A 23,079-nucleotide genomic window follows, 5' to 3' on the forward strand; every position below is an offset into this window, starting at 1 on the left:
TCAGTGTTCAGCCTTGCGCCATGAGTGTTATCAAGGCCCAACAAACTGTAGAATATCAACCCTTCCTCATCTGATAGCAGGTGAATGTGGTCTATTTGTCACCTGCGACATCCTTCACAGAAAAGTACAGTTGGGTATGCTTCCTGAATTGCTCGAAGGCTTCGCCGAGTTCGGCGCTGGTGTAATCCGTGCATGGCATGATGGGCGTGTCCGCCATTGTGCACTTGGCCAATAATCCCAATATGGGGTTCCAATCAGGTTCGTAGGTTCCCATTTGGCTGCCGCCATGTTATAAGATGGCTCCACGTCTCATGGTAGGAGATCAACAGCTTTAATGAACAGCATGGGCATGCAACGTCACTCGGCACGGTATCCCGCCGTCGCCCCACACAGATTCACTGCCGTGCTCCGCTTCCGCTCCCACATGCCCTGTCCCCATTGCCAGGGGGTGCGGTTTACAGCTCATATGACAGACACCAGTATAAAAGCCCATCAAAAATGATGGGTTGGAATCGCTTTATTCCAAAATTTTCAACATTGGAAGATATGATGCTTCAATTCGTAGCAAGGAAAACCGTTGTTTTAAAACATGACCTGTACAAATATGATCATATTTTCTTAATCTTCCAGGACACTGTAATTCAAAGTGGTGGTACATGGAACGGTGCTGGTACGGGAGTCATCGACTGCCGGTCCGCGGCTCGTTTCCAGTTTCACTTTGTCATAATATATAACATGTAATGTATGAAATGAAAATGGATAAAATCTTGAAAAATAAAATATTTAAGCAGAGAGAGAGACAGAGACAGAGACAGAGACAGAGACAGAGACAGAGACAGAGACAGAGACAGAGACAGAGACAGAGACAGAGAGAGAGAGAGAGAGAGAGAGAGAGAGAGAGAGAGAGAGAGAGAGAGAGAGAGAGAGAGGGGTCTGTCAACGTTGGAAGTTATACCAGAACCGAACGTGAAGGTAATATAATGTGAATTTCAGCGGAGTTGCCAGGTGGTGCGCTTTTGTTTTGCCAAAATGGGTGTGATTATAATTGTACAGTTGCCATGAAAGTTTTAAAATATTCGTATTGTTTCTTTATATTTTAGAAAAACTGCTGAAAACTCCTAAAACCAACAGCAGTTAAGTTATTCGTGTGATATGGTTCTAGGAACCATCAGCATCCAAGCATACAGTTGTCCCAAAGTCAGTTATCCTGTTAAGTTCAAGTGTAGACAGATCCCTTGTGTTTAGTGGGAAGACACTGGGGTGCGTTGCGGTGTTTTTTTTAGTTCGGGTAATAAATCTTTATATCCCATCCCCCATCACGATCCACTGTCCACCTGCTTCTCAGGAACCTCGTGTGTCTGAGGCAAAATCTTGCAGCAGTTCCAGTTCCTCGGCTTCCCCAAACATTCCAATTTCTTCTTGGCTGTACCACCGTTCACCTTCCTCAAACACGCGTGGAGTGGGCAGGCTTTCTCGGCCTGGCCGAGATTCCGCCCAGAAAGGGGTGAACCCATGAAGGACCTGTCCAATCGGGACTCTTGGTATTTCATTATAATTTTGTGCGCATTGACTGTGGGACTCAGGTAAAGGTTGGAAAATAACATAGGTTTAATGGAAATATTGATTTTTGAAGCTATTATCACTCGAGGTTGTTTCATTATCTTTTGTTTCGAATTTTATTGTATTGTTCATTTTTAGCTCGCCTGTTCGAGGAACAGAGAGCTATAGCGATACCCCTGGCGTGAGAGTCAGCGTCAGCGTGAAAATGTTAAAGTTTTTGGTGCAAGTTATTTAGAAGCTTGCCATTCATTTAATATGTGTACTAGGATGCTGATATTTGGCATGGAGGTTCCTTTGGGGTATATTATTATCCCGCCCCCTGGAAGGAGGGAGTGGGATATTGTAATCGTGCGGTTTGTTTGTCTGTTTGTTTGTCTGTCTGTCTGTCTGTCTGTCTGTCTGTCTGTTAGCAACTTTATGGCAAAACGGCTTTAGCAAACACTATCAAATTTAATCCACAGGTGGGCAATGAACTTTGGATGACCCCATTAACTTTTGGGTCCAGTTGGATCAAAGGTCAAGGTCAAGGTCACGAAAAGATCAAAATCGTTTTTCGCTCATAACTTCGTCAAAAATGGTTTCATTGACTTCAAACTAAGACTAAAATATTCCTTATAATCAACATTCAGGTTAAGGATGTATCAAATTTAAATTTGATCCCCAAAATAACTTTATTCCTAAAATGGGTGGGATTTGTTGTGCCTGGCACCACTTGTTGATGTAGTGAAGTTGAAATTAAAAAATAAAGTTTTTTACTTTCTAATGTTTTTATCTACCACACTATTTGTTACTGATTACAATATACAAATACATATTGGTTCACGAAAAAAATAAGTAACCACTATATTCGTTATTGTTATGTGTCTGTCTGTCTGTCTGTCTGTCTGTCTGTCTGTCTGTCTGTCTGTCTGTCCCGAGCATAGCTCCGTGGGTTTTGATCCGATCCTGACAAAATTTTGGTGGGAGGTTTTTATCATGATCTCGTTGTGTTTTCCTGAAAATGGGCATGGTGTGCCCATTATGGGCGGAGCCGCGCACAAAAAACATGTTTTTAGGGGGTAGCCGATTTCAATTTGCATCTTCTCCAAGGGGGTTTGTCGAATCTGACAGTGGTTTCGGTATTTGGTTAGCACAATGGCACCTGCATAGCCCCACAGAGCTCGATTTTTCATTTTCGTCCCAAGGTCAAGGTCACAAGGTCACGAACTTAGAAAATTGCAAATTTTGACGTAAAAGATTTTATTCTTCGAGGGGTTTGTCGAATCTGGCAGGGGTTTCGGTATTTGGTTAGCCCAATGGCACCTGCATAGCCCCACAGAGCTTGATTTTTCATTTTCATCCCAAGGTCAAGGTCACAAGGTCACAAACTTAGAAAATTGCGAATTGTGTTTTTAGGGGGTAGCCGATTTCAATTTGCATCTTCTCTGAGGGTGTTTGTCGAATCTGGCAGGAGTTTCGGTATTTGGTTAGCGCAATGGCACCTGCATAGCCCCACAGAGCTCGATTTTTCATTTTCGTCCCAAGGTCAAGGTCACAAGGTCACGAACTTAAAAAATTGCGATTTTGACATAAAAATCCATCTTCTCCGAGGGGTTTGTTGAATCGAGCAGTGGTTTCCGTATTTGGTTAGCCAAATGGCACCTGCATTGCCCCATGGAGCTCAATTTTTCATTTTCGTCCCAAGGTCAAGGTCACAAGGTCAAGGTCACAAGGTCACAAACTTAGAAAATTTCGAATTTTGACATAAAAATCATACGACCGCCCAAACTTTGAGAGCTAGGATGACAATATTTTTAATGCATAATCTTGAGGTCATTCCCCACCTAAAGTCTCGAAACAATTTTGCTCTATCTCAAACACCTTGCCCGTGGCGCCCCCTTCAAGTTTGTTGTTACTCTGATTTCATCAAAGTATGGATAATCCGATGAGTGCGAAATGCCATATAGCCTATATGACGTTATATTGTTTCTGGAATGTTCCAGAGGAAGTTTTGCACCAAAGGTCATAATCCTGACCTTTGAGGTCACAAAGGTCAAATTTTCAAAGTTGTGGGAATCGAACCGGGTTTTCGACCTTCTTCGACGAACTAACTCCAATAAGCTCTAGCACATATCCTGTTTCCTTATTTTAATGTCCACAACATTGTTTTGTGACCTTTAAAGGTTATGCAAAGGTCAAATTTTTAAAGTTGTTGAACGAAACCGGGTTTTCGACATTTTGCAGCTAATAACCTGTCACTTGTACCACATCATGTTGATCATTTTTATAACTTGGTCAAACATTATCACATTATCTCATCCTTGACTTCTGAAACAATCCACATCATCAAATACCGCTCGTGAACCATCGTCGTCTTCAGACTTGTATTGCTTTAAAATTATTTGGATCAGACTTCACTGCAATGCTTTATAAAAAATATTATTAGACGTCTTTTAAAAATGATAAATGTAGAAACAGGCAAGCATTGGGTGGCTTTGACCCCAACTCGCTGGTTTATATTCTATTTGCACTGATTCTACGATATACAGTTCAAATATTAGCTCAAATATGACAAATAAGCATTATTTCAGTCCATCATTCCAGGGTTATGGAATTTATATTAATTATTTTTATCTCTAATTTACAGATGGTGAAGCGAGGCCCAATGGACATGTTTATCAAGCCGAGAAATTCGGTTGCTGACCACACAAGTAATTCTGAATCAGATGACGGTGATGTAAATGAAGCTGAAGTATTGCCGGCAAAAAGAATTCGTACTAGTTTTACTCGGAAATATGACTCCTCATACATTCAATTCGGTTTTGTAGCCACGAATGATGGGGGAGTGCCAAAACTGCAGTGTGTTATTTGTGGAGATGTGTTGGCTAACGACTCAATGAAGCCGTCAAACCTCAAGAGGCATTTAAATACAAAACATAAAGAAATGAGTTCAAAGTCAAAAGAGTTCTTTGAAAGAAAGCATGTTGATTGAAAAGGCCATCAGAAACAGATCTGTGAAGTGTCACACATAAATACTTGTGCTTTGCAGGCTTCTTATAAAGTAGCACTTCGAGTTGCTCAGGCTAAAAAGCCATACACAATCAGTGACACGCGAATGATAGGCTGTATTAAAGATGTCTGCATGGAAATGCTGGGTGAGGCGGCTGCAAGGAAAGTGGCTTAGGTGCCACTTTCAAATGACACTATTGCTCGAAGAATTCACGATCTGGCTCAGGAAATGGAAGATCAACTCATAGGACAGATTAATATAGCAAAGTACTTTTCTTTGCAGCTTGATGAATGCACAGACATTGTTAATATGGCAATTCTGATGGTGTATGTGCACTTTGAACATGAGGGTGATTTGAAGGAAGAGTTTTTTTCTCTGCTTCACTACCAACAAAAACAACTAGTTCTGAAGTGTTCAAGACTGTGAGCGACTACATCGTTAACAAATGTGGGTTGGATATGAAGTTTTGCGTAGGTGTATGTTCTGATGGCGCTGCCGCAATGATAGGACGGCATTCAGGAGTAGTTACCCAGATCAAGGCGCTTGCCCCAGAATGGAAGTCAACGCACTGCTTCCTTCACCGAGAAAGTCTTGCAACAAAAAAAATGTCAACAGAACTAAACAGTGTGCTCAGCGAGGTTGTAAAACTTGTGAATCATGCAAAGACAACTGCTCTAAATTTGAGACTATTCGCTGCATTATGTGATGATATGGGAGCTGATCATAAACAGCTCCTATTGCATGCCGATGTACGTTGGTTATCAAGGGCAAAAGTCCTGTCAAGAGTATTTGAACTACGAAACGAACTGGCCGAGTTTCTTCAGGACAAAAAACCAAAATGGTCACAATTGTTCCGAGATGTGAATTGGCGAGCCAAGCCGGCTTATTTGGCTGATATCTTTGTCATCTTTTATGATCTCAACACCTCCATGCAGGGAAGGATGGCTTCGTGTTTTACAATGGCAGACAAGATCAACGGACAAAAAGGAAAGCTGGAAGCATGGAAGAGTCGAGTGTCAAGAGATTGTTATGACATGTTTCACCAATTAGCGGCAGTTATCGCTGATGCAGGAGAAGACCTTAATGTTACATCTCTATGAAATGTCATCAGAGAACACTTGACGAATTTGGCAGAAAGTTTTCAGCATTACTTTCCAGTAGAAGAAGATCCATGGAAAGGGGATGAATGGATCCAAAATCCATTATGCCATTGAGAGATGACTTAGGTGTCACTATGGAGGATAAATTGTTGGAGCTGTCTGCTGACGAAGGATTGAAGAGGAGTTTCAAAACTACAACAGCACTTTCTTCTTTTTGGATAAGAGTGAAAGCAGAATATCCTAAACTTACTGAAATTGCTCTGAAAACTCTTCTCCCATTTCCTTCAACCGACCTCAGCGAGACTGGCTTCTCAACTATGAGCATCATAAAGACAAAGTAAAGGAATAGTGTGGATATTCATACTCCATTGCACGTGGCACTGTCCTCAATTGAATCATGATTGGATAAGCTGACAAAGAAGGTGCAGGCTCACCTTTCACATTCGTAAAAGTTAAGGATTCAACATGCCTATATCATCAATATCATATTTTAACATTACGACATTTTCAAAGTTGTCTTCAATGTAATGTTGCCGATTTCGTTTATTCACTGGAGTTCAAGATAACTAAAATATATAATTTTTTAAACAGACCTTATCATTATAATTTTTCATTTTATTACTTATGTACCGGAATATATATGTTTATGATATCTATGTTTGAAGGCTTAGCTTGTTTGATTTTTTTATATATTTTGTTAATGTTGTAATAATGTATAGTATGACTCGTTGACAAAATGTATATCAAAAAATGTGTCAACTTTTATGATATTCATTATATTTTTATATTTTGCCGCTAAAATTAATATTACTACGGATGTTCAAACAATATTTTCTCGGATCATAAACAAATAATAATATGGCACAAATATGGTACCGGTCCCTGGCACATTGGAAAAAAAAACCAACCGGTCCGCCACATCAGATAGTTTGAGAAGCACTGCTGAAAGGGACCCGTGCCTTTTGGAGTTCTTCGAGAAGCAAGATCTACATTCCAGGTGTTCGGTGGAGCCGAATTTACTGCTCCACCTTCGGTCGTGCTTGCCGCCGACACTCGGTCCCACAATAATACCATCCGTCGCGTTGCTGACGGGAATACGAAGAGATGGGGCAGAGAGTCGGGGGTTGGGGGAGGGAGGGGGAGAGAGGAACGGCGGAAGAGAGAGGGGGGCAGAGTGTGGGGAGGGGCACAGAGAGAGGGAAGGCGGAGGGGGGGTGAGAGGAGTGGGTGGGACGAAAGAGAAAGAGAGAGAAAGGTGGGAGACAGCAAATAAGACCAAGGCTTACCTTGCCGTGTTTAACCCCCCGGAGATCTTTGACTGGTCGAGGGTTAAACATGACCATCACCGCCGCGCCTCAACACAAAGTGCCATTTCCTGTGTGTTTTTTATTTTACGGCGATGGCTCCGCTTCACACAGGGGCAACAAAGGTTTCATCGGCTTTATCTGTGTCCTCAACCAGATAGGATGGACAACCGACGGAAGTACAACACAATGACTGAGATTGCAGGTACTGGAGAGCAGAATGCAGTCATTGTTGCTGTGTTTACTTCTTGTCTTGCTTTTTCTGTTGAGTTATGGATGCTCTGGATGCAGCTTTCGCATGTCATTTTTGTCAAGTTCGCTTGGTGTACATTTCCTCAGTTTGGTGGGAGCCGTCTTCCTGCAAAATAAAGGGGGGAGACGGGGGGGGTGGGGGAAGGAATGCGAGGAAGGGGGGAGGAGAGCGACGCCTCACCACACGTCACAATACACTCCGTGAGGTTGGGGGGGGAGGGAGAGAGAGAGAGGAGGTATATATATATATATGTATATAAAACCATTTGGTTTTCCTCAAGCTGCCTGGCAATGTGCTGTCGACCTCCCTCCCATAACTTCTCTGACAAGGAAGTGGCACCATTTTCATGAATGTCAGTCTCAGTGAGATGAGCTGAATTTTGAAATGATTGAAAGTCCGCCAACTAATTTTGGATGAAGACAAGATCCAAGTCGTTGACTTAAGCCTGCGCAGGCATTTTCCCTTGTTTTCGAGCACGATCACAGGTTTTGCAGATCCAGAAATTCCTCTTCACACTGGTGTGCATAAACTTGGGTAGAAAGGCTTCCTGAGGTCCTTTGCTCCACTTACTGATGTTGAATTGCTATTCTGTTTGTCAGTACATTCAACGGTGACAGCATAAACCTACGTAGTCAGGACCGAGTTTGGAAGCAGCAATAAAAACCTCAGATACATGTGTTGTACTTTCTGGACCAGAGTCTTCTCAACATTTCTTCATGGGACACCGAAAGCCACTTGACTGTGTTGGCCTGGACATCTCGCTGTATTTTCACCTTTTTCCTGGTGAGACTTCTTAAACTGGTCTTCATTTTATCGATTCATCAAAAGTCACGAGAATGAACACCACCCCGGCTGTATGGATTTTATCATTATCAACAAGCATTTATGTTCACACAAATATCAAACAAACAATATCACCTCAAATCAGTGGTGGCAAAACAGATCGCTTCAACCTTTTTCTTCTCACGCTTGTTCCTCGAGGTTGACTGGAAGTGCTTGATGGAATGTCCACTTTTCCTGATAAACTCAGCATCTGGGTCCTGCATGCCATGACAACAGAATCACAAAGTTGCACCGACACACACACACACACACACACACACACACACACACACACACACACACACACACACACACACACACACACACACACACACAGCAAGTGTTTGCCTCTGTCGAAGGTGAACAGAGGTTGCATTTTCACTCCTGTTTGTTTTCTTATCTGTGAGCAGGACATCTCAAAAGTTGGGCGGATTCGGACAAAACCTGGTGGATGAGTTGGGTCGCGTTATGTTTTTATAGCCTGAAGGAAGCAGGAGAAACGTCGGAACTGCCTGGAACTCCAAGAGCAACCATTTAAATCCAAAACTCAAGCAGCCTCCAATCCTTCCCTTCACAATGGCGTGATGACGTCATGCCATCATCCGCATAGCACGTGGCCATATAAATTCAATACAGCGAGACACCTCGTTCCCCTCTCTCCAAAACAAAATATGCTGTTACTCAGTTACAATGAAATAACAGCTCGATGAGAATTAACTTCACTTCTACTAATCGTGCAATCGTAGAGACACAGTATATCAAACAGTCACGTCCACTGACAGTGTCTTTAAATGGAAAAGTATAAACCTTGGTATTCCATGTACAACACACTTGGTATCGAACATAATATCTCATCCAAACAGGCACACTGAACTCTGACAGGTCGATCAATGGTGACATTTCCTGGGAGAGCATTTACTTTTTCAAAATCACACCATTCAACACCAGAACCCTCCTGATTGGGAAAAGGAGTTCCATAGACTCCAGCTAATCGCTGAACATTCCATGGTTTACCATCCCTGGTTCCATAAGTATTCAAACCTGGTTGTGCACTTATTCGAACAGGTCGTGAGAATGTGCTTTCACCTTTCGGAACGTATCCTGTATAGTTTCACTCTTACAACCAAGCCTGGCTTGAATACAGTACATTTCACACCTCTATGCTTATCTTCCTAAGCTCTGCTAGACTTTTATTTTCTTCTGGATTCTATTTTGCACCGTCTTCTCTGCACAGAAAGTGTCTTAGTTGTTCTCGCAATAACTAACTTGTTCTTCATGTGACATCGGTAAAGCAATACAGATGGTTCAATGCCAGTATAACTTTGTGGAGTACATTTGCACACAGCTTAAATATTGCTTCCAGAGTGAGCAACTGGACGGTGTATATTTTAGCAGTTTGCAGAGCCTCATTCAATACTTTGAAGGGAATGGTGAAATCGAAGGATTTAACAGGCTGGTGGATGGCAGAAAGTGAATGTTTTATACCTCTTTCAGCAACACAGGAAAAAATCTCAGAAGAATCAAATGATGGTCCAGATCAGTTATGATGTTGCCTGGAAAACCTTCTGGACCAATAACAAAAATGAGAAACTTTCTGACACTTTCATTTGTGGTCGTGTGAATACATGTAACTTCTGGCCATTTACCGGATTCATCAATAAGAGTGAAGACAAATATGTTGTAATGGGAGGCATATGGACCAACAATATCTACTCCGAAGTTACTCCATGCAATGGAAGGAAGTGGAACTGGTTGCATAGGACCATGACAACAAGTAGCAGTCTCATCATTCATCTGACAAAGCATACAATTTTGAATAGAACAGTGAACCGGGGTGTCTCTTTTCGGCCACCAATACAAATGTCTCAATCTTTGCTTTTTGCGAACACTGCCTTGATGTTCAGCAAGTCTAATGTCAATCAGTCGATTGTGCTATCAATCTGGTAGCCCTGCGCTGAACCCTCTCGATGACAGCCCTGTCCTTCCTAAGTTGTGGTGACCAAAACTGCGGACAATATTCTCGATGTGGCCTCACGTCATTCCTATACAATGTCAAAACCACCTCGTTTGATTTTGTTATTGACGCCTCCACAAATACATCCTAAAACCCCATTTGCATTTTCTGTAACTGCCTGGCACTGTGCTGTCTGCCGACCTCCCATATATATATATATATATATATATATATATATATATATATATATATATATATATATATATATATATATATATATATATATATATATATATATATATATATATATATATATATATTACCACAAGGAAGTGCCAACATTTTCATGAATGTCAGTCTCAGTGAGATAAACCGAATTTTGAAATGATTGAAGTCCGCCAACTTTTTTGGGATGGCGACAAGATCCAAGTTGTTGGCTGAAGCCTGAGCAGGAGTTTTCCCTTGTTTTCGAGCAGGATCACAGGTTTTGCAGATCCAGATATTCCTGTTCACATTGGCATGCATAAACTTGGGTAGAAAGACTTCTTTAGGTGCTTTGCTCTACTTACTGATGTTCAATTGCTATTCGGTTTGTCGGGACATTCGATGATGACAGCAAATACACATGCAGTCAGGTACTTGTTTGGTGGCAGCAAGAAAAACCTCAAACATATGCACTATACTTTCTCGACCAGAGAATCTCCTCAACTAAGATTGGTGGGACACCATCAACAGCTTGACTGCATGGGCCTGGACATCTCGCTGTGTCTCCGCCTCGTTTTCCTGGTGAGACTCATGAAATTTGTCTTCATCACATAGTTTCATGAAGATTCAATGTAATGAATACCACCCCGACAATATGAATGATCATCGTCAACAAACATTTCTTCTTCACACGAATATCAAACAAGCAATATCACCTACCTCGAATCACCGATGGCAAATCAGATCCTTTCAAGCATTTTCTTCTCACGCTTGTTCCCAAGATTGACTGGAAGTGTTTGATGGAATTTCCACTTTTCCAGATAAAGTCAGCATCCGAGTCCTGAATGCCACAAATACAGAATCAAAAGATTGCAACGACACATACAAACTCACACCCACACACACACACACACACACACACACACACACACACACACACACACACACACACACACACACACACACACACACACACACACACACACACACACACACACACACGGTTTACTTCCGTCACTGAAAGTAGACTGAGGTTGTTTTTTCACCACAGTTTGATTATTTGTTTATCTGTGAGTAAGACAATTAAAAAGCTGGACGGATTCAGACAGTCATCACAGAATGGGGAAAACAACTCGTTCGCTGTGGAATATAAGGTATGACGTCATTGTGAATTTACAATTCGTCAAGAACGGGGAAGTACCGTTTCACAGTGTCATTCATATTTTATACTGAGACGACGAACCGTTTTGAATGTACCATTTCACGTATATTTGAGTGTCATCAGTGCTAATCGCTTCAACGAACATGTCATGAGAAATACAAGCATCTTGTTGCAAGATTTCACTTGTTTGAAATCGTGCATTCATACACATGTATGGATATATATGTATATATATATATATATATATATATATATATATATATATATATATATATATATATATATATATATATATATATATATATATATATATATACATACATATATGGAAACCACACCAAAAAAAATTTAAATCAGCATCTCTACATGTAAGGCAGCCATTCCATTCCAGTGTCTGTTGAATTCACACTAAGGCACACCTCATTCTACTTGTGAGATACTGATTAGGTGATCACCTGAACCGAATCTTATTTAACAAGCAAAAGTATCAAAACCACTGCCGTGGTCATCACTATCCTCTTGCAATAGGACCAGCTGGCTGGCAAAAACAGTGCGAGTCGTACCTCAAAAGTAATTGGAATAAAAAAAAAAAAACTATTGACCATGCGAAAGGAGTTGAAAAGAAAAGTTTTGAGTGAGGAAAAGAAGGGTTCAATTCTGGCTTTACTGGCAGAGGGATACAGTGAGAGTCACGTTGCTTTCATCCTTAAAATTTCAAAGACGGCGGTTCATAAGAACAAGGTCAAGCAGCAGACATTGAGGACAACAAAGCTGCAGACTGGCAGAGGGTGAAAACGACTTTCCACTGACTGGGATGACCGCCAACTCATTCGAATGTCACTTAACAACCAGAAAAACTGATAATTTTGCAGTGGTCTCTTAATTTTTTCCAGAGCTGTATATATGCATATATATATATATATATATATATATATATATATATATATATATATATATATATATATATATATTGTTGCGAATTCGCGCCCGCCGGCGTGCGATCGGCCGCTCGACACGAATGGCGGCCGCCTCGCCCACCGGAACAGACAATTCTGTCTTGACCCTCTCGGACCAACGCCAGGAGCTAGTCACGGGTGGGGGTTTAACCTCCCCACGATCGTGCCAATTGCCCACCCGCGCAGGAAAGGGTCGCTCGCCAAATTCGATCTACCTAAGTACCTGCGCGAATGGTCGACCGGGCGATCGCACCTCGCCGCAGGTTGACTCCGGACACGGGCCGCTTGGGCGGCCCGTTCCGAGCTATCGGGATAACCGAGCGATGTTATCGCTGACCTGGATGGTTCAGATTAATGACCGGGCGTATTAAGCCCACTACGAACCCTTTACGTGAAGCAGGATGGAGGGTCAATAAAGAAATGACGAAGCGAAACAGGAAAACAGTTCACACAATGCACATTTATTACGCGACACACGGAAAGCACACATATACAGCCAAACAGTCAAAATGCACCTATAGCAATTACAACAAAAGAAACAATGATGTTGAGTTACTTCCGAATACGCGTACACACGGCAACACTTACACAGTTTTATTTCACAGATGGCGCCAACACACATTTACTCAAAAGCAAAGGAAAGAAGCCACCCTCATAGACAAGGGGGCAGACGGGCCTGTAGGCCAATATGCGCGCGGGACCTGAAGGAGCGGCCAGGTCCGTGAGGCCGGGTGGGTCCTACCCGCGTCCTCGTGACGCGTTGGCGGACGAGCCGCAGATGTGGCTGTGCCCCGACTCCGTACTCCTTGGCGGGTTTCGTTGGCACGATGTTTGGAGTGGGGTGGGAACGGGGCCCCCTTGTTGCACTATCTCAGCGTGGGGGAAAGGGGGAATTGTTGATGCCCTGGGGGAGGGAGAATGGCTGGCTGGCTTGGGTCCCGCGACGAGCGATCTCACACCGTGACCTCGTCGCCGACCGCCGTCCTTCTCGCCTTGGACCCGAGCTCCTTGGCCTCTTCCCACAAATCTCCTCAGCCAACTGCAGAACCCAACTCGATGCCTTCGCCACCCGTCTCCACTCTCTGCCACACCGATGGCTCGACTCCCTCTTTCTCTGCCGACACACACTGCTACCGCCACATTCTGCCGCTGCCACACTCTGCTCTTCAATCAAAACTGACTCTGCCACGATTTGCCTTGCGCTCGCCATTTTATAGGCCGGCAGGAGAAAACAATATGCAAATTTCCGGATCAGGATGACCTCGGGGGCGTAGCCACGCTCGCCAATTGGACGGAGGAAAAGTGGGCGTGAACCTCCCCTGATCCTAGAATTTGCATATAGCGATTTCACACAGACGCTCCTGGAGGTGGGGCCAAGCACCTCCGCGCTTGCTAATTGGACGGTTCAGAAGTGGGCGTGTAGCGTTCTTGATCCGAATTCTCCCTCGGAAAGGCCGCTATTTGCACTCGCGGCTCGGTGCGTATCTTGAACGAGCCCAACACAGCCCGACGCTCAGTGTTCACAGGTGGTGTGGGAATGGCCGTAGAAGGAGAGAGGTGAGGGTTGTGGAGGGTTTATCGGTGGTGGTTTGATGGTTATGGCGGTTGAGACGTGGTTGGTTAAAAATAAAGATAGAACAGAAAAACGGCTATATCAAAGCGTCACAGCCCGAATGAATCACATAAATTCCCTCTAAACAACGGGTTTGGGGCTAACGACACATGTGCAAAGAGTTATCTCACCTACGGCCCCTGAATGGTGGTTTGCGAATTTCCATAGCCGTAACAATATATATATATATATATATATATATATATATATATATATATATATATATATATATATATATATATATATATATATATATATATATATATATATATATATATATATATATATATATATATATATATATATATATACATATATACAAACATGGAAACATACATAAATATATCTATATACATCCATACACACACACATACATATATATATATATATATATATATATATATATATATATATATATATATATATACATACATACGCATATACATATATACATCCACGCAAACATATATATATATATATATATATATATATATATATATATATATATATATATATATATATATATATGTACACATGGTGAGTCAAAAGAAGTGCCAGATTTCTATTTTTTCATCTGTCAGATTCTTTCTGGGAAGTCATTGTCTTGCAGATTATTAATTTTCGTAATATATTTATTGTTGATTTTGTTTTGCAGGTTATTGCTGCGAGTTTGGAAAGTTACTGAATTTGCACCAAATTGAGCTTAATGGCACAATTAGCAGACACAATTGTGTCGACTGGGCTCCGAATAACCCAAGAGTGACAGTTGAGAAGGAGGTAAATTTACCTGGAGTGACAGTTTGGGCAGCCATATCTCCATAAGGGATAATTGGAACCTTTTTCTTTGAGGGATCTGTCACTGCAAAAATTTACCTGGATATGCTGCAAACCTTCTTTGGCCCAGGGTACAAGATCAGGACTGTTATTTCCAGCATGATGGAGCTCCACCTCATTATGGACATTATGTTCGTCAGTGGCTTGATGAAAACTTTCCCAGAAAGTGGATCGGCCGCCGCGGTCCGAACGAGTGGTCGGCACGCTCCCCAGACCTTACACCTCCAGATTTCTTTCTTTGGGGGCTCATGAAAGACCTTGTTTATCGTGAAAAAAATTCGTACCATTCAGGAATTGAAGGCTCAAATCACTGCACAGTTTGAGGAAATTGATATCGAAATCTGCAGAGGTATGTGCCGCTCTGTGCCTGCTCGGCTGCAATTGTGCATCAATCACGAGGGAGGGCACTTTGAAAATTGCAAGTAAAACAGCTTGCTACAGTTCCGTAATAATTTTCTCTTGAATAAATGGTTAGTTAAATATGTCATTCATTTATTTCTTCCTTCTTGTACTCTGGAATACAAATGGAAAACAATCGACTGAATGAAATCGGACGCTACTTCTGACTCACCCTGTATGTATGTATATATATATATATATATATATATATATATATATATATATATATATATATATATATATATATATATATATACAAACATACATTCAAACATGCAAACATATGTATATAAATAAATATATATATATATATATATATATATATATATATATATATATATATATATACATATATATACATATATATATCTCCACATTCAGACATACATTTGTGCATTTCATTTGTGTTCCTTGTTGATTTGTTTATTATTTTTCCCTAATATGTGGTTAAGTGCAGTTAAAGTTATGTTCGGTGTCAGAGTGGGCGAAAATGTGCCATGGGAACGCATCCTTCCATTTTCACACTTCGACAGGAATATTTCGTCCGCTTTATGTTATGTTGCTGAATGTCGCAATTTCTGGGAATGCATCCATGATGTCAAAGTGAAACTTTCTGCAGTGTTTATAAAATTAACAATTATGCAATTTATTTCAGAAAATATCAGACTTTGCAAAAAAAAAACATTTTTGCAATTCAATGTCTTAAAATGGAGATACGTCCATTCTGAGTGCAAGTCGAGTTGCCTGCCTTGCAGGAGAAAAAATGTCGACTTATACACCAAAAAAAGAGAGCAAATAATCTCTTATATTTTTGTAATTATTTTCTCTCATTCAATCCTGCATCTACAATGTAAACAGCTGAGTTTACAAAAAGTAAATTTTCAGTGACATTTACAAGGTTTCATTCTCAGCTACAACTCGTGATTGAATCACAGCGAGATGGTCACTTGGACGATCGGGAATGCCGATAGTCATACTGTCCTCACTGTCAGTTTGGGGACATGGAAATCAACACCTGTCTTCTCCGTCCTCCTTTCTGATCTCCTCCCCCCTCCCCTGGTATCTACAGGGTGCATGCGGTCCACCACAACTCTCTTCTGTTCAGTCTCAAAATGAAGAATCACTGCTCACCTCTACTTTTTTTTTCCTCCTCTTTTTGCCGCCTGTGTAACCAACTTCTGCATTTTTTTCGATCTCATGATTCCTCCAAGTCTTCAAGACTGCTGTTCTCCACCATCTCAAACCATCCCAAATCCTTTTCCTGTTTGAATAGGGGAGACATTCACAGGCACACAAATTTGACAAATCGCCAGAAGAAGAAAAGGTTAAACACAGAAAAATTGGACAAAAACACAAATAACACGGGGACGAAAAGATAATGGAGAGATCCAATGGATATGGTCTGAAAACGGAGCTTTGATAAACCGTAAAGAGGCACTCCATGATCCAAGTCGAATGCACTCAGACAAGGAACCAGAAATTCATGCTTATTTTGTCCAATCGTTACCCAGCTGTCTGATTATCAGTTTATGTTCTCTATCACCTTGCTCTTCCATGAGGCTCCATGTTACGGAGAAACGATATAAGAACAGAAGATATTTTGAAATAATAATAATAAGTAAAAAAGGAGGGCTGCTTACCTTCAAAATAACATGTGGCAATTTTCTTCGAACCACGGGTGATTCACAATCTCCTGCAAAACAATGGATATGTTGGAATCAAAGATAAAGAAAATCAGGAAACACCTCCACTTGTGAGCAATCGCATTTTCATCCACAATAACAGGAGGTCAGCAACCTCAGCATGTGTGAACATTTTTGTTCATGTAAATAAAATAGTTGAAAACATAATCAAACCCTCACCTGCATAGTGAGTCGTTCCAGAGGATCCTTCCGAAGCATCCCAGTCAGAAGGGAAACCAATGCCTCACTCGCAGAGGGTGGTGGGCTGTACACCACATTGTAGTCACTCTTGTCAGGTGACATCTGCACAAAAGCAAAAACAATGTATTTGTGACAGAATCCTCAACCATCTTCACAATGGAACACTTTTTTTTATGAATACAAGGGTTGTCGGGAGAGCGCATACCTCCGCTACACTATGCCTGATCCAGTGGAACATAACAGACCCATTAATTTTTTGAAATCTCATGCTATATCTCATTTTTATCCCCATCTCTCAAGAATGAAGAATCGCTTTAAAAATGAAAAAAAATCTCGTATCCGGATCCGGAGTCCTATCTTTACCAAAATCAAATCTTCGTCCTTGTCACACACCCAACCTGTCCAGCAAGTTTCGTCTGAATCCGAATCTCACTTTTTGAGATGTCCTGCAACATATCAGTTTTTGTCCCATTTCTCAATGGTAAAGAATCACTTTTAAATTTCCAGTAGTCACGTCCAGATCTTCACCAAAATCTAATCAATTCGTCCAAGTCACACAACTCACCTGAGCAACAAATTTCATCCGAATGCGTCCGCAAGTTTTTGAGATAACGTGCACACAAACAAACAGATATACAGGGGTGAAAACATAACTGACTTCCACCTTTGGTGGGGAAGGTCATAAACACATTCCAAACAAGAACTCACTGATGCAATAACCATGACTTGACTGTAAACCAATAACATACATGTGATTCATCAAAAAAGTTATTCTGTAAAACACAAAAAAAAATTCAAAGCTGAAAAACAAACGCTCTCAACTCAATAACTGGATTTGAAGTCTTTGTGGGGTTATTGAGCCGAGGGTGAGAGAAGAGAGATCGAGGCCATTTATTCCTGAGACGTGAAACAACCTGCAACCCATGTCTTCAGAAAACAGACGTTTTGGAATGCCAGCCGCATTTTCCATTCAATTATCATGTGACTTTGCATGAACTTAGCTTTGACCATTGCACACACAATATCCTGTCTCGTCAACTTGGTTGTGGGATAGCTTTGAAGGACATAAAATACAAGTTCATGAGTCTTTCCTTAGGGTTGGGAAAGGAGGTGAACAGAGCACACTGCACAGGCGTGAGCACAATACACTTGCCACCTCCAGATGGTTTGAAGCCAAAGTTTGAGCCCAGACCAAAGAAAACCGGGAAAGGCCAGAATACCGAATTAATTTCGCTCAACTTTCCAATAATAATCCCTGGGAAACGATTTTCTCTGAAAAAAAACACGAGCTTGGGCTGTATTTGTTTGAAAGCTTTTCTCAGCTCAGGCTTGAGAAAAAGAGGCTTGCACAATCTCTCATCTCATCACATGCGGCGTATCAACAATGGACGAAATTGAAGATAATGAGAATGAAAAGATTGTCCTGAACTTTGTATTGACTCAAACTTACAGTAAATTCTGTTTTCACCTCAATCACACAAGGGCCTCGGCTGACGTTCCACAGCAAGTGAAGGGTAGTTAGTGGTGGACGCTGACAACTAGTTAAATAGATTTGTGAAAGCTCAAATCTTTGGCAAACAAAATGAAACATCACAAAAATATGATCCAAATTTTCAGTGCATTGTGTTGAAATTACACATAAAAATTACCCCTGTGTGGGGGTGACGGTCATCTCTAAAATACCACAAGTTCTCAATGTTCAGTTATGACCGAAGACTACTGCGCAGTTTGGTTAAAGATGACTCGGCATTTTGGCGCGTGTGCATGAAATTATATTTTGAAAATAAATGCCGAGGTTTACATTTCGGGTTTTGAAACTTTTGCACCTTCGGCGGAAAATGTATAAATATACAAGGTCAGCTGCTATGCAATGACACCATTCACTAACTTTTACCATGCCCAGTAGAGAATATATTGCCTCCTGAAGGAAGGGCAGTTTTTGCAAACTTTGAAGTCATGTGACGCAAAAACGAAAGCGAAATTCAAAAATCCGTCCAGACCAAATTCAGATATTGTCCCATAGATTTATATGCCACAACCAAATTCAAGATCGCTTGAGAAATGGAGGAGGAGATAGATTTTGAAAATCGTCATTTTCGCATTTTTTTGCCAACTTTGAAGTCACGTGACACGAAAACGAAAGCGAATATCGAAAATCCGGCCTGACCAAATTTAGATATTGTCCCATAGATTCATATGCTACAATCAAATTCAAGATCGCTTGAGAAATGGCGGAGATAGAATTTGAAAATCGTCATTTTCTCAACTTCAAAGGCCTCGTGACCTTGACCTTGGCCTTCGGTGACCTTGAAAATCATACCATCTTGTACGTCTCATCGACCTCTATCAGGATCACGAATGACCTGATCTCCCACTTCAACTTCATTGAGAACGGACGGATGGACGGATCGAAGGACATCGACACCCATATTATTAGGTCATGCGAGAAGAGATGACCCAAAAAGAAAGGAAAACCAGCAATAAACAATAATTATAAAAGAGAACAGAAGAGAAGGATGAACCAATCATTTGTTTCATTCCACAGTGTGGAAGAAAATAGATCATGCCTCCAAACAGGAATATCCAGTGGAACGTCCTCTCGTCAAATTAAGAGAACTTCACATCAAAAGCATCGCCATGACCTGCACGTCCATCATGGCGTGTGCTGAACAAGCCAATCAACAACATCCCAGCCTCAAACCATCAGATATATCACAACAAAACATATCCTTCAACACAATACACCCTCAACACAACAATCCCGAACCAAAACCTCAACACTCCCTTCATTCAACATTCAACACAACCTCACAACCTCATAAAGAATACTCACTTCAACGATATTACGTCCATCAAAATGAAGTCCAACGAATAATGTCGTGTACAGGACACCAAGCGCCCACACGTCGATTGGGGGACCTTCACAGCCATTCTTTGAGATTTCTGGTGCCATATATCCAGGTGTGCCAAAGTAGCCACGAACCTTTTCACCGTGAATGAAAGATTGAGAAGAGCCAAAGTCGATGACCTTCACAAGCCCCCTGCTATAAAGCACGTTTAGAAGCTGGAGAATAAACAGAAATCAATATGTTAAAAACACATCAAACCGTTAATGATAAAGATCTAAATTTGTCTGATTTCACACAAAAGTAAAATGTGTGAAAAGAAAGATCCAAATTTGAGGGTTCTGTGTGGATTGAGACGAGGGATGGAAGAGTCGTTACCCCAAGCACACTAAGTGAAAAGCAGGATGAAGCAATTGCTTCATGTCTGTCTGTCCGTCCGTCCATCTTATCCGTTTATCATCGTTCGTTTATGATCGAGGAACAGCCGATGTAAATCAAGTGTTATATTTTGAACATGAATCGGTACATCATAAGAAAATGGGCGAAAGCCTGGAACTTATAACACACTTTTCTCTGAACATATTCTGTTCATACTTCCGAAATCTTAACATTATGTGTTCCATGTATTTACGCAGGTGATAGCAGATTCAAAAAATCGAATATAGAGAGAATTTTCAAAGAGGGAATCAATGACGTCACAATCAGCAGCGTTCGGCGGAAACCGACGGCAAGGGGTCCCAGACGACGTGCTTTACTTTACTAAGTCCATGAGTTCAGGACGTTTGTTTGTTCAGCATTTACGACTTTTATCCTGCCATGTTGTTAATCTGTTTATGGAGGTAATACAGAAACGATGAATATGTCAAATTGTTCGTGTTACTCATCCGGCACGATCTGTCAAGGCCAACAATCTAAAGCGACCGGTCTCGAACGCTACCAAGAGCACCCAGACACGCTACCAATATGAACTGATGTGTTGAATGCGGCGCAAAACATCCAACGAAACTCCCGTAACCGAGTATTGTGAACCGTCCTGTCCCGCTTACCCATCGTAGACGGCTATCTGTGAGTGAATATAAAGACAAGTCCACCGTTCTACCGTACGGTACTTTGGTTCTCAATTCATCCCAAGTCACGCATACACAGAGAGGAGACAATATTTTTACACTGTCTGCCTGCCTGGCAATCAAACAAAATTGGAAATCATTCCGAGCAGGAAACTTACTGTTTTTAAGGACGTCATTATGGACGCATACAACAGGCACGAAGAAATAAAGTAACGTGTTAGATTGGGTGATGTAATAGCTGCTGGAGAAAATGGTGGTAAAACACAAAATTGAAAAAAACTCCAAGTTGAACACTGTGCATGGTATCGTGTTCCTTGAACTGTCCAGATAAGAATGTATATCAGGTTCTTGGTGTGAGGGAAGAGTAATAAAGAAAGGTTTGTTAAGAATTCAGAAAGGCTTGTGACAAGGGAAGAGTACTTATTGTGGATGATAGTGTTGCGGTTCTCGGAACCGCGTGCATCCAACATAAAGTGGTCCCAAGACAGTTATTCCATTAATATACGTGTAGATAGTCCCTTTCCTTTTGCCTCGTGGGACAATAGGGGCGTGCGTTGTGAGGATATCGTAGCTAGGTTTGCTCTCATCATTTCTTCGCCATTTCATTTCTAATTTCATTCCTACTCTTCTTTTCTGATTATTCCTGAGGTAAATCTGAGCCAAGTGCACCCTTCACTGTGAGATGGGTCCTCAGTAAAGGCCAAGCAGGCATTACGCTGGACACCCCTCCGTAGAAAGCACACTCAACACGACGCCCACGCTGCACGGAACACGTACGGAAGAGACGGAAGAAACAGCACCTTAGAAAGGACGTTCAAACACCACATGAGCATCGACAGCACAGAGCTCCTGTCCTCAAGCGATCCCTCAATCGAGGCCGATCAGAGAAAGGCAAAACCATGCCACCTTTGCATGACACGGGCGGCACATACTCTTCAACCCATTTCTGGACTAAGTATATCAATCAGGTTTCATCCCACGCAGACGACAGCAGAATCGGGCAAACACGAGCGCTGGTCATGTGCGTAATGGCGGATCTATGCACACTGAACGGAATGTGCTTGAAGGCAGACGAATGGACACATCTTACTGTCTGTGCATGGTTCGCCATAACGTCATACCTTGGGTCCTCGCTGGCGGCCGCGGATGTTTCCCACAGACCGCGAATGTCTTCTTGCCTCTACGGCCAGCGAGGCTGCGATCGGGCGGAGGCATGTTGTGCAGCTTGGGCCGCGTGGCACACACGTGGCAGGCGCGTTGACCCGCGCTGGTCGGGGCGCCCGAGCAGGCATGAGGGACCCTCGGCCGGTTGAAAGGGCATGACCCGGGGGTTCGTGCAAGGCAATTCATGGCGTGGAGTTCGGTGTGGGTGATTCGTGTCATGTCGTGAGGTCGGAGCGGGATATTTTTGCAGCGTGGGGTCATCTTGCCGGAAATGGAATGTTGCAGTTTCCGGCCATCACTACCGGGCCACACAGGGGGTCGGGGCCACTCAGAGCACCCGATTCGGGTGATGACACAACGCATCTAGGTGGCCCCCCACCCCACACCGCGGGGCCTAAAAAAGGTCCGAGCGGAGCCTTCGATCGCTCTCTGCCTCACCTCCCGCTCAAGCTGGACTTCGACTCCGCCTGCTGTCGTCATCACTTCGACTCCGACTCCTCTTCCCCACCCACACAACGCTGAATCCACCCACCCACCTGGTCCCGCCTACCACTCCGTCCACTCGGTCTGACTCCATCCTCCCAACTTAAGCCCCTTCTTCACGCCCACGGTCTCGACGCGAGCAGCCCGACGCAACAGCCGACGCGCCAGCTGTCAGGGGCATACCACAACATGGATCATTCCCCCGGAACGTATTGGTGGCGTGTTCGGGCAATCAATTATACAAAGGTACAGAGATACCGTAGCCTCAACTCCTCTCCTGTCTTGCTTCAATGCATCGGGTTTTCTGTGTCTGTGTGTGTGCGTGTGTGTGTCATGGTGCCTGTCTATTTAAGTTAGCCTGCAGAAGATTATTATTATTCTCATTTTCGTGTTCGGTCTGCTCTGCGTCTGCTTTCATAAGTTGCTTGTATATTGCCGCACCACACCTTTCTTCCCTATCTCTGCTTGGACACCCCAATAAATCTTT

General features: G+C 42.3%; 1 protein-coding gene and 1 pseudogene across 1 annotated transcript in view; one reads left to right on the forward strand and one right to left on the reverse strand.

Moving 5' to 3' along the window:
* The first annotated feature begins 296 nt into the window (after positions 1-296).
* Positions 297-6,098, forward strand: LOC147021297 (SCAN domain-containing protein 3-like; annotated as a pseudogene).
* Positions 6,099-7,424: 1,326 nt separating this feature from the next.
* The window catches only part of LOC147021298 (MAP/microtubule affinity-regulating kinase 3-like), a 36,384-nt gene continuing 20,729 nt past the window's right edge, over positions 7,425-23,079 (reverse strand). The window contains exons 15-20 of the mRNA XM_085893738.1: positions 19,866-20,096; positions 17,012-17,134; positions 16,790-16,842; positions 16,281-16,410; positions 10,907-11,027; positions 7,425-8,246 (exon numbers count right to left, since the gene is read on the reverse strand). Of these exons, the coding sequence (XP_085749864.1) occupies positions 16,792-16,842; positions 17,012-17,134; positions 19,866-20,096 (405 nt within the window). The 3' untranslated portion in view covers positions 7,425-8,246; positions 10,907-11,027; positions 16,281-16,410; positions 16,790-16,791. The remainder of the gene's footprint in view (positions 8,247-10,906; positions 11,028-16,280; positions 16,411-16,789; positions 16,843-17,011; positions 17,135-19,865; positions 20,097-23,079) is intronic.

This window comes from Eptatretus burgeri, chromosome 8 (genome assembly GCF_056783735.1).
Source record: "Eptatretus burgeri isolate ZD-2024b chromosome 8, Ebu_testis_v1, whole genome shotgun sequence".
Classification (NCBI taxonomy): Eukaryota; Metazoa; Chordata; class Myxini; order Myxiniformes; family Myxinidae; genus Eptatretus; species Eptatretus burgeri.